The following is a 12509-nucleotide window of genomic DNA, read 5'->3' as shown; positions in this document are numbered from 1 at the left end:
CTATGAAGGATCTCCTCGGCCACTTGGTTTTGGTTCGGCCGACAGGGTTGCCGTCTTGCTCACCGCCTACTCTGAGCACCAGTTGCGCTGACAATGGCAACAATGATTGTGGAAGCGAAGGATGAGCAAATTTTTCAGATGAAATCTGCTCGAAGTTTTCTCGCCATCTATCCGTTACGGCTAGACGGTTGGCAAACAAAGTACTAAAAAAGTATTAAGGTCGCCGGCAATGATGAAGTAAATAGTGCGAACAGCTGATATAATAGTGAGCTTCATCAACCGATCATCAAATCGTCCAACTTCTTTAATGATATCACAGAAACCCTCTGAGATGGCAATGCCAACACCATATTAAGTGTGTGGGCTACCAAAATAGAGAAGTTTGTAGCCATTTTTACCGCGTTCGCGTTCAATGTCGCAGCTTTTGGCACCAGACCATCGGTTTTTTTTGCAGAACGCAGATATCAATGTGCCTTTTCCGGAGGGCTCTTGTAAGTTCCTCGATCTTTCCAGTTAGGGTGCCAACATTTAGCGTGCAAATACGTATTTGTTTCGTTCGGACTAACTTGCTTACGTCCTGACGCCGTCCATGCGTCATTTCTCGACAGAACCGGAGCCCGTTCTGTCGCGTTGAGTGAGGTGAACGCCCTAGCATTTTTCCGAGGCTTGTGACTCAATCCAATAATTTTGTTTCTAACGACATTGTATGCATTTTCTTGATCGGCCTGTCAAGGGACCTATCACTAAAAGAGATCTGGTAGGATTTAGTGGAATAACTATTTATCTCTTTCCACCTTCCTGGACTTGGGACTATGTTAATAGCATGGCGTATAAACTAAAAAATAAAAATATCTTACCTGGAAAGAACACATTAATGTCTCGTCGACTGACATCATACCACCGGCATTATCAAATTCACCACAGTAGTTTGGTGCTGAGAACAACGTGACAAGCTGTCGTTTCGCAAAGAATTCATATCCATCTTCGACCACCTAGTTTGAACATGAAATTTGTAATTAAAATAATAGTAATAAGAATAAGCAAGCAATAATTACCTGATGCGCCCGACATATTAAGTCTAAATCATGTCGATTTAAAAATTTCGATACAACATCAGCTCCAAATGTAAAACTAACACCTCGATCATTCTCGCCCCAGCCTTGTACATCTTTATCAGGATCACTCCATAATAAATCACACAAAAGTCCGGTGTCTGGAACGTCAGTAGGCCGCATTAATCGACGGATTTGTTCCATGCCTTGTAGATCGGGACTTAAGCCTCCATGACAGCAGAATATCTTCTCATCAATGATTGCGGCTATTGGCAAACAATTGAAACAATCTGTGAATGTTTTCCATAATTTGACATTGTACCGGCGTTTACATTCATCATAGAATCCTGAAATGGAAAGCATGAAAATAAGAGATTTAAGCGTTTCAATTTGAAAAACAAGCCGAGGTATATTGTAGTCTGGGAAATGATTTATTAATCCGGAGCGTAACATTCGAAACAGAAAGCAATGAAATCAGCAGACCTCGGTTGGTGATATATCAAAGAAACCATGAAAAATTGGTAATGAAATCCCATTGCTTCTGCATTGTACGCTTTTCATTAATTTAAATTTAAACAATACAATCAACTCACCATAAATTCTATTAATACTGGCGCATTCATGATTTCCACGTAGTAAAAAGAAATTTTCTGGATACTTTATTTTATAGGCAAGCAACAAGCAGATTGTTTCCAATGATTGTTTTCCCCGATCAACGTAATCGCCCAAGAATAAATAGTTGGCTGCCGGCGGGAATCCACCATATTCAAATAATCGCAGTAAATCTGTGTATTGTCCGTGGATATCGCCGCAAATAATAAGTGGTGCTTCCAGCTCAAGTAGTATCGGTTGTTGCAGGAAAATTTCACGAGATTTCAGGCATAAACCACGCACTTCAGCCTCTGTCATTTGAACTGATTTTCCTTGACGGCATCCTCGCACTAGAAATTCACACAATGGTGACAAAGAAAGGAGAAAAAAAGACAATATTTAATTAGTGTGTCGTTCAAACGATATATGATTTGCTATGAATTGCTGCTTATTAACGAAGTACTATTAATTAAAGTCTAAAGAGCGACGACATGTTACAGGAAATAGTAGATGGTTGTAGTGGTTACAATAGAATAAAGCTTGTGTACGTTGTGTTGATTTAGCTTGACCTACAATAAATACGAGTACTGTGGGTAATGAAAAATGTTAATGTTTATCATAAAAATTTAATAGATACATATTTCTAGTCGTGTATTTACAGAAGTTATTTGGTTGTGTATTAGAGATACATAGGAATTTACGGTGGAAAATGCAGAGCATTTCGGAGTTTATTATTTTTATCGTTGGAGCTATGTCGGGACGATACTAAATTCTGCAGATTTTTTGCTATTAAAACTGGCATTGGTGATTTTATAGCTGCTGTTTAGGTTTATACAACGCCAGCAAATGATAATATCTACTTCCTATCTCCAGTCTGACGACAAAGATGATACTTTTGCAACTGCGAACTTAATAACATCAAAATGACTAATCCTAATCTACAATAATGAGGGACGTTTCCTACTTTAACGATTTAGACCAGCTGTGTCCAACTGGAGGACAGTATAATATTATGAAATAGTCACTTTGGACTGAAAATGATATTTTATACAACTGGCATATATTCACAAAGTTTCGTAGAGTAAACATTGGGATGTTGCCACGGCAGGTGGTTTCGTTATTCCAAACTATCATTAAAATCCTCAACCTCGAACACCACCTTGTCGTGGTGGGGGAGTCTGTAAACACTAAGCGTATCCAAAATATGAACATGGAAACGAAGGATAAAAATATAAACTCTTCAAGTGGTAAGAAGTCACAGACTTTGAATCCACCCGCGACCATCAGCAATCGTCTCGCGGCCGATCCGCGGATTTTGGAGGCCTCATCACATTCATACGCCCTTATAGGTAAATCTGTAGAAGGCATGCTTTCCGACTCAGTGGAAAGCTTGTATTTAGTGCCTACGGCGAAGTTAGTACTGTAACTCCCAACTTGGGAGAAACTGGAAATCAGACTACCGGCAGCCCGTCCGCGGTACTACAGCCCAAATCAACCCGCAAACGGAAGAGGAAGGCTCGACAGAAGGGAACTTCGGCCACTAAGGAGGGGGGACTACAGGCTGAATCTTGCCTGTCAGGACCTTCTCCTTTACTCTTGCCAGGAAGAGCGGAAGTACGGGAAATTGATGACATAGACGCAACTGGTCTAACGCCAGTATGTGGAAATGGATGCAAGCGGTCCGGACACCGTGAACTTGGAAAGGCCCCAAGCCGGCGGCAGAAGGGAATACTGCGAAGGAAGATGAAGCACCTTGGGAATGAGGACATGGACGTGGCTGCACCACTAGATGCGGTAACGTCCAGAGAAATCGGACGCAAGGAAGCAGAATCTCCGGCGTAAGGTGGGGATAAACTGGAAACCCCGGTAAGATCAACACTGGACGCACCAGACTCATCTGTCAGCGGGAATGCACGCAAGAAGCGTAAGACCAACACATCTGTTGTGGTAAACGCTTTATTGTGCTCCTCACGAGTGCATCTAGCGGCGATTAGTACCGGAAGCTGGTCCCTCCCATAGGAATACGGACACGAAGGCGGGAAGGAAGAGGGCATATCGCAAGTTGCAGCCCCTGTTTTGACTGTTGCCGTGGAAGTTTCCTCCAAGAATGGCAAAATGTCAGAGTGACAATTTACCATCCTCCAGGAATGTCTGTGGAAACAAATGCCGGAGTCTGGAACGAAGCCACGATTTAACAATCAAGGTTTTCGCGATGGACTTCTCCATTTGGAGTGCACTGAAAAGGCTGCCTTAAAGTGATTCCAGCAGGCAATCCCGGCTTTGAGTTCCGGCGGTCGGCCCAAGTTCACTATTGTGAACACTGAGCTACGCAGGACAGAACATGTTGGATGTTGATTACCGGGCCCTCGAAGGAAGGCAGAGGACATCATCCGCATGCTGGGTGAACAAAACCCGGGCATGGACTTTAGACACTGGAGGGTAAAGTTCATGAATGCCAGGAAGGACAAATCTACAAACGTGAAGGGTTTCAACTTGGTATCCGAACTGGATCAGAGAGTCTGAATGTGCCAAAGGAAGTCACCATATGGTGCTCCACTTTTTCTTAGATAGACTGAAATTCAATCATATCAGGAAACTGTAGCGCATCATCTCCATTTTGAGAGCGAAGAACAATGATGATCTTCGGCTCACACAATATAGAGCAAATTGTAGCGGTGCGCTCTCCCACAATGGAGCTGCGCGCGGAGGATAGAACATACAAGGCCGGAACCCCCGTATGGAGGCTCGCATTGTTGAAGAGACTACAGAGTGAATCCCACCTGCTAGTAACTTCTTTCACACCTTCCAAGGAACAGGTGGAAAAAAGTGAAGCCAGAGACGTGAACGGAACTGACTTGATGCCAGTTTGAGTGGTCGAATCTATACAAACCAGACACCGTAAACCAATCAAGGTGCTAAGTGGAAAACAGAAGAATGCTCTGCGAAATGGGATGAGATTTTTCATGGATGAGGACATGGGAACTGCGGTACCTCCAAGTTCGGCTTTCGAACACGAGGGATCGAGTCTCTGGCGGTACGGTGTGGGGGAAACCCCGTCACACGCGGACTTCCGCATACGCTTCGAACTGTTTTCCATAACACAATAGACTAATATTCGTTTTGAGAATGATGGGGTCCTAAGTCCGCATCAACTTAATGCTGGACCGGACCAAATGGGATGCAACTTACTCCCTCTTTCCTGGTCCACGGACCCCTCGCTTAGGGCTTGCACCCAAACTTTTCTAAATTATTATATATAAAGGAGCACTCAACATCTGCGAGCCGCTACGGTCACGCTGCTCCCAGGGCAGAGGTGAGGCAGCGTCTGACGATTTGCCTCTGCCCTGGTAAGAAACCGTAAAGCCGCCATCGCTTCACTTTTTTTACAATCGACTAAGTTTATGTCGAAAAACATAAAGATTGGTCAAATCAACCTGCAGCATGCCAAAGCTCCGTCCTACCTGATGGCAGCGAGAATAAAACTCCGAATGAAAATTCCCGAAAAGCTTGCATTCTTTCTCCACTATTTTGCCCGACGTAACTTCGACCCATTCGCCGGCCATCGTGAGGTAGTGGGTTCTATTGTATGGCACAATCCACAATGCGGCAAGATCTCTATTTATTATTGTCTCAGAACAGAGTACCCGCAAGACACGACGCAAACGTGTGTTGATCGTAGCTTGGAGCACTTTCCATGTGCTGCTGCTATATAGCAGCACAAAGAGAACTTTGGCACAGAACAACCTCGATTACATGGCGTATTATCGTTTCGTTCCCCACACCATTTGGCCCGAATACGACTAAGATAGGTTGATCTGAGTGCTTCCATTCTGCATTTTGGCCGCCCACCCCATCATCAGTCACAATGCTGTTTCGTCCATTTTTGAAGTTCAAAAATCGGATTATACCTAATTTTTAACCCTCAATCAATTTATTTGAGTCATCCGGTGGGAAGGCCGTTTTTAAGGTTTTGTATAAAACAAAACCTTATTAAAATGGATTTACTGCCTGTCTGTCCGTCAAACGCATTTTTCTCGGAGACTGTAGCGGCGATTGACACCAAATCCACTGGTTAAACGGGAAGAATAAAGATAGGAGACTACAACTTTGAGACCGTTGATAATTCCTTCTATCTAGGGTCGAAAATCACAACCGATAAGAGCTACGATGATGAAATCGGCGTTGGCAGTCAACAGAGCCTATTTCAGCTTACAAAAACTGTTCCGTTCGAAACGTCTCACCATAGGGTCAAAGCTCTTACTGTACAAGACAACGATCTTGCCAGTCCTCATGTATTCCTCGGAGACTTGGGTTCTTAGCAAGAAAAATTGTGAACTCTTGGCCGCGTTCGAGAGAAGAATCCTCCGAAGAATTTTTGGTCCCCTACATGAGGATGGACGATTCCGTAGTCTAGATAACAACGAAATCTATGAGCGATACCATGACCGTCAAGTTGCAGATAAAATCCGGTTCAATAGGTTACGGTGGGCGGGTCACTTAATCCGTATGGATGAGGATGATCCAGCCCGGAAAGTCTATAAGGGTAATATCTATGGTAGAAAAAGAAGACGAGGCAGACCCTGCCTGAGATGGAGCGATGGCGTACGCCAGACAGCTTTTAGGGATATCGAATCGGTGGACCTCGGCGCAAAATTGTGATGTCTGGATTTCCTTATGAAGGCAAGCCTAGACCGGATACCGGTTGTTGCGCCGTTGATGATGATGGTGATATCTAGATACAATTGATTCAAAAAAAATTCGAATTCTCGAATCCGACACAGAATATGACCCTCTTAAAGCACGAATATATCTTTCGGATATCCAAATGCTCAGTCAATTTACGGAGATTGGTATTTTAGAGATATTTAATTTCACTACTGTAAATTTGAATGTCAATTTTAGCTGATATTTCATGAATTGACGTATAGTTGTGAGGTATTTTCGTTTATAACAAATTTATTATTAATACGCGTCTGCCATTCATGGGCTCTGCCACGGAATAAACACACACCGTCATAAAACGGTTTCGTCAATTAAAACGTCGTGGTAAAAGTTTCACCGTGTTTAAAATAGAGCTTAATGTTGGCTCTTTTCCTTTTTTGTACTTTTACAGCAAATTCATCGTTAATTACAGTGCAAAAACTCGGTTTTAAATCGAACAATGGTCATGAAATTGTTGATCAAACGTTACTGAAGCATGCACTCTTCCAACTATCAATTATACATCAATATAAAGCACCACTAAAATCTGTTATTTTGAAAACGTTCTCTTTACTTTGGAATCTAATTTGTCAGTAATCACTGCTGATCAAAGTAGTTCATATGAGTGTGCGTCTCCTTTATACTCTTCTGTGGAACATAGATGTTTATAAACTTTCTATTTTATTATTTTTTCTTCACTCCATTTTCCATGAGACGGTGTTTAAGTTTCATTATTATTATGCTTACCTCATTGAGGCAATCGTAGAGGTGAGTACCTTCTTCAATTTATTCTTAGCAATAAGTTAGGGAACACTCCAAGATTTGTGACCAGCACTAGACAGGAGGTACTAGACATAACTCTCTCTCTAATGAATGGAATGGTCAGAAATTGGAGGGTGTCGGATGAACCCTCTATGTCTGATCACAGGATAATCAGATTCGACGTTGAGGGTAACTCCCAAATAGAAAAAATAATAAGGAATCTCAGGAGAACGGATTGGGAATCCTACGCAACGCACTTGAGCAACAACATGGACATCAGGGGCGAACTGGAACTAGAAACAGTAGTGGAAAACCTCAACCCAGTCGTCATTGACGCTTATGAGGCCAGCTGTCCGGCTAAGTCAGTTAAGTCATCAAGTGATGTACCATATTGGAACAGGAACCTGGCCAGAAGGAGAACAGAGGCACGGAAACTCTTCAACCAGGCGAAACAAACCGGGAACTGGCAGTGGGAAGAAACAGGGAATTCTGTGAAGGGAACTAACAGATCACAGAAGCAACCAGGCTTTACAAGGATGTAGCCAAAGACGGGGCAATATCCTGTGTCTGTTTGAAGAAAGAAGATGGGACATTTACCGAGAATGAGGAAGACAGGGTACACTTGCTTCTCAGAACTCATTTCCCGGGGTCCTATCCCACCGTGGTAGGCGACAACATTCTGCCTGACACTCCAACAACGAATAAAAGGAGAAGGAAGGAGAACTGGAAATTAGCAAAAGAGGTATGCTCAGAAGCTAGGCTAAGGTGGACAGTGGGAACTTTTAAATCACTGAAATCTCCCGGAGTAGATGGCATTTTCCCATCACTAACCCAAAGAGGCCTAGGAATTATCTTAGAGTCTCTTCTGAGGGTGATAAGGGGGAGCATAGCACTGGAATACATACCAAGGGCATGGAGGCGGGCAAAAGTGGTCTTTATTTCACCCTAAATCTTTCAGACTAATTTGCCTAACATCCTTCGTACTCAAAACGATGGAGAAGGTCATAGACAAACTATATTAGAACTAACATTCTAAAGCGTAATCCCCTACATCACTGTCAACACGCCTACCGGGCGAAACTGCTCTGTATCAGATGACAGATGTACTACGGGATGCCATAGAAACAAAAGAAATTGCACTGTCCGCGTTTTTGGATATCGAAGGACCATTCGACAACACATCCCACATAGAGATACAAGATGCCCTGAGCCGCAAAGGAAGTGGGGAAACACCCTGGCATTCTGGATGGGCAAAATGCTAGAAAGCAGGCAAATAAAAGTACCGACAGGTACAAATTCTATTGTCATGAACACTACTCAAGGCTGTCTATGGTAGTGGATAAACTCCTGGACGTGCTAACAAATAGTGGAATACAAGTCCTACAAGTTTAATATGTAGGGGCAAATATGAAGAGACCCTATGTGATAGAATCCAAACTGGACTAAGGGTTACTAGTGTCTGGTGCAGGAAAATAGAACTGCGGATCAACCCAGCCAAAACCACCATAGTACCATTCACTAGGAGGCGTAAGTTTGATCACTTGAGAGCCATAAGATTTCATGATATGGAGGTGAAACGAGAAATAGAGGTCAAATATTTGGGAATTACGCTAGACCAAAAATTACTCTGGAAGACACATGTCGGAAAGCCACGAAGGCTCTCATGACTTTTAAATACATAGCAGGAAAAAATGGGGTTGCAGTCCGAAGATACTACTTTGGATATATACTGCAATAGTAAGGTCAATGATTACCTATGGAGTGGTAATTTGGGCAGAAAGAACCGAACTCAGCACACAAGCCAGGGAATTACATAAGCTCCAAAGGCTGGCTTGCGTGTATATCAGTGCCATGAGGACATGCCCAACGGCATCCCTGGAGGTCCTTCTGAGATTAACCCCTCTCCATCTGCACATACAGATGCAGGCAAGGAGGGCAATATTCAGGATCATCATCATCATCAACCCCGCAACAACCAGTATCTGGTCTAGGCCTGCCTTAGTAAGGAACTCCAGACATCCCGGTTTTGCGCCGAGGTCCACCAATTCGATATCCCTAAAAGCTATCTGGCGTCCTGACCTACGCCATCGCTCCATCTTAGGCAGGGTCTGCCTCGTCTTCTTTTTCTACAATAGATGTTGCCCTTATAGACTTTCCGGACTGGATCATCCTCATCCATACGGATTAAGTGACCCGCCCACCATAACCTATTGTAGCCGGATTTTATCCTCAACCTGACGGTCATGGTATCGCTCATAGATTTCGTCATTATGTAGGCTACGGAATCGTCCATCCTCATGTAGGGGCCAGAAATTCTTCGAAGGATTCTTCTCTCGAACGTGGTCAAGAGTTGGCAATTCTTCTTGCTAAGAACCCAAGTCTCCAAGGAATACATGAAGACTGGCAAGATCATTGTCTTGTACAGTAAGAGCTTTGACCCTATGGTGAGACGTTTCGAGCGGAACAGTTTTTGTAAGCTGAAATAGGCTCTGTTGGCTGACAACAACCGTGCGCGGATTTCATCATCGTACTGATACCAAGGGATAACATGACAACGAGGTTTCACTTCGATAAGAAGTTTGAAACACGTTGGAGTAACAAACCAACAACTGATTACTTGGTACACAGGGAGCGTGTGCCGGTGTCATTGGTCCAAGGAAAATATACTTTGAGCCAATGGGCAGGTACACTAGCATATTCCAGGCGGAAATATACGCTATAGACAAATGTGCTTCCTTTAACCTGCAAAGGAACTACAGGGGGCAGAACTTAGCTATTCTCGCCGATAGTCAAGCAGCGATCAAGGCACTTAGGTCCAACCAGGTGAATTCTAAACTGGTGTGGGAATGCCTTGAGATACTGAATAGACTTGACTCGTCCAACAAGGTCTGGATATTTTGGCTCCCAGGCCATGCTGGCTTGGAAGGCAACGAGGCAGCGGACGATCTACCCAAGAAGGGAGCAGGGACGCCTTTACACTGGCCAGAGCTCTTCTGTGGCATCGGAAACGGTTTCATGGCTATGACGCTAAGAAATGAAGAGGAACGGTTGAGAGAACTATACTGGGCGGGCCTACCAGGAATGGAGCAGTCTAGGATGCTTATTGGGGGATACGAACCCATGCGCACAAAGGATTGCTTAAACCTCACCAAAAACAACCTCCGAATCATAGTGGGAATTCTCACTGTTCATTGTCGGCTGTACTATCACCTAGGGAAGCTAGGGATATCTACGGACACTGCCTGCAGATTTTGTGAGGAGTATGACGAAACCTCTATACACGTCCTGGGACAGTGTCCGGCACTTGTGCACAGTAGGTCGAGGCATCTGGGAGAACACTTAATACCAAAGCTGAAAGATCTGGAAGTAGGGAACATACTAAAGTTCGTAACGGTTATAGGCCTGCTTGAGACACTATGATCAATAGGTACACTATAACCAGTAAAAGGGGTACAATAGTTCTTTAAGGACGCGGTGCAACTTTCTCTTAACAGAATAATAATAATCATTGGGGCAAGCACAAACATCATGATGCAACCAGGATTTAAACCCGGCAGTATCAAAAATGGATTCATGAATATTCTTCGTAGTATAAAAAGGTGCAAGTGCTGTCTTTGGAACTTCTCCCATTATCAAAATTGTGGAGTCACTTTCATAACAAAATACACACTCGAGTGGAACGAATCCATGAAAGTAAACGCAATGATCATAAACTACCAGCAATTTACGTTTTTTCCTCAACAATACAATTTCAAATCCGTCTATCTTCAGTTTTCTAACCACTTACCGTAAATATTGTATTTGCACTTTCCTCCGAACTACTGCATCAATATAAGTACAATAAATTGCATTTCTCTATATTGAGAATGTTTATCAATAATTGAAAGTGCTGGAAATAGAAATTCAATCAAAGCCACGTCCCCGATAATATTTTGTCATACACAAGTAATACCGAGCAATACATTTCTGATTTTTATGATTGCATCGGGTTGCAGACCATTAAAGTGCAATAGTTAATTATAGCATCAGCAGAGGTCAAAGCAATTTCACATAGAGGGAATTGATGCAGTCAAACTGGGCAACAGTGACATCTGTTTGATCGAAATCTTTCAGATACGCAATTTCCACAAAGATTTCAAACTACCAGAGGTTGGACTATTTCACAAATTGCTTGTGAAACCGACAGAAATATGATAGATTCTGTAAAAATCTATTTTTGCTTCGATTCGTCCGAATTACCCATTGCTTTGTGACTTTATGTACTTAAATCTATTTTCCTCACATTTCTTGCTGGCAAAGTCCATTGACCATTTAACTCGAAAGACGTCCATATAATCGAGAATTGAGAGGTTGCTTTTCTTTCTGAAGAACGCAATGAACAGAACAATATCAAGCTGGGAGAGAAAAACAGAATCAAATGTCACAAATTCCAATATTGTAAGCAATCTATGATAGATGAATCTATCTTAATAGTTATATAAATTGCATGTTATGAAGCTGTGAACGTTGTTGCGATAAAAATAGCCAACAGGGGGATATAAGTTATTATTTTATATTGCACTCAGTCTGTGCGTCAAGCTATTGTGTTGTAGCTAAATAGCGGGCATAGGGAAAGCACAAAAATTCTGACTAAGTCACTTTATCATGTAACAATCTATTAGTTGGCGGACAGATTAATTTTTTTTTCAGGGAGCTATGCACATATTTTTTTTAAAATAAAATCACGGCTGGGATAAACATATTTTCTCTGTTTTTACGTCAATTATTTTTAAATAATGTAAGACACACCACCGTAAAAAAATATGTTACAAATGCAGACAATGTTTAATAATACATGGTCTTTTCAATGGTACACAGATACATGAAAAGGAACAAATCTTTATAATACAATATTGAACCGCACCATGAATAAATAAGGTTCGGTTTTATGAAAATTAAATTTGCAATACGCCTTTGGCTTAATTATTTGCTTTTGTTCATCCATTTTGATTGGAATACCGCACATTCCATTGTAAGAAGTCCGCGGATATTCATATACTTTGTTACAAGAATTTGCTGTTATTTGGTTTCCGTAGATTTAGTTTTAGTTAAAAGATTGAATACGCATGCTTTTCTGCCAAGCATGGATGTAAGCTTGTCTGATTACAATGGCGTGTTGGAGGATTACGCTTACTTCCGCATGATATAAAGCTAATTGATGGTTTGCTAGCTTCAAATTTACGCTGCTTTCGCGTGCCTACATAATTCCTTCCTTAAACGTTTGTGCACAGTGCAGGATAATGATTCATGTATATTGCTTAGCCTTTACGGTATTCTGATTGCTTCAATTTTGAAACTAAACTGAATAATTTTCAAAAAAGGATTATCGATCTTGCAGAAAAATCACATGAAGTTGAACTTTCC

General features: G+C 42.2%; 1 protein-coding gene across 2 annotated transcripts in view; it reads right to left on the bottom strand.

Annotated features, from left to right (window-relative positions):
- Positions 1-12509, bottom strand: part of LOC119653674 (serine/threonine-protein phosphatase beta isoform) — a 127780-nt gene that overhangs the window by 17562 nt on the left and 97709 nt on the right. For both annotated transcript variants that reach the window (XM_038058509.1, XM_038058510.1), the window contains 3 exons: positions 1646-1993; positions 1056-1399; positions 858-992 (listed from right to left, as the gene is read on the bottom strand). In XM_038058509.1, the coding sequence (XP_037914437.1) occupies positions 858-992; positions 1056-1399; positions 1646-1993 (827 nt within the window). The remainder of the gene's footprint in view (positions 1-857; positions 993-1055; positions 1400-1645; positions 1994-12509) is intronic.

Source organism: Hermetia illucens, chromosome 4, assembly GCF_905115235.1.
Source record: "Hermetia illucens chromosome 4, iHerIll2.2.curated.20191125, whole genome shotgun sequence".
NCBI classification, from domain to species: domain Eukaryota; kingdom Metazoa; phylum Arthropoda; class Insecta; order Diptera; family Stratiomyidae; genus Hermetia; species Hermetia illucens.
Note: the sequence above shows the minus strand (reverse complement) of the source record. Positions and strands in the feature narration are given on the sequence as shown.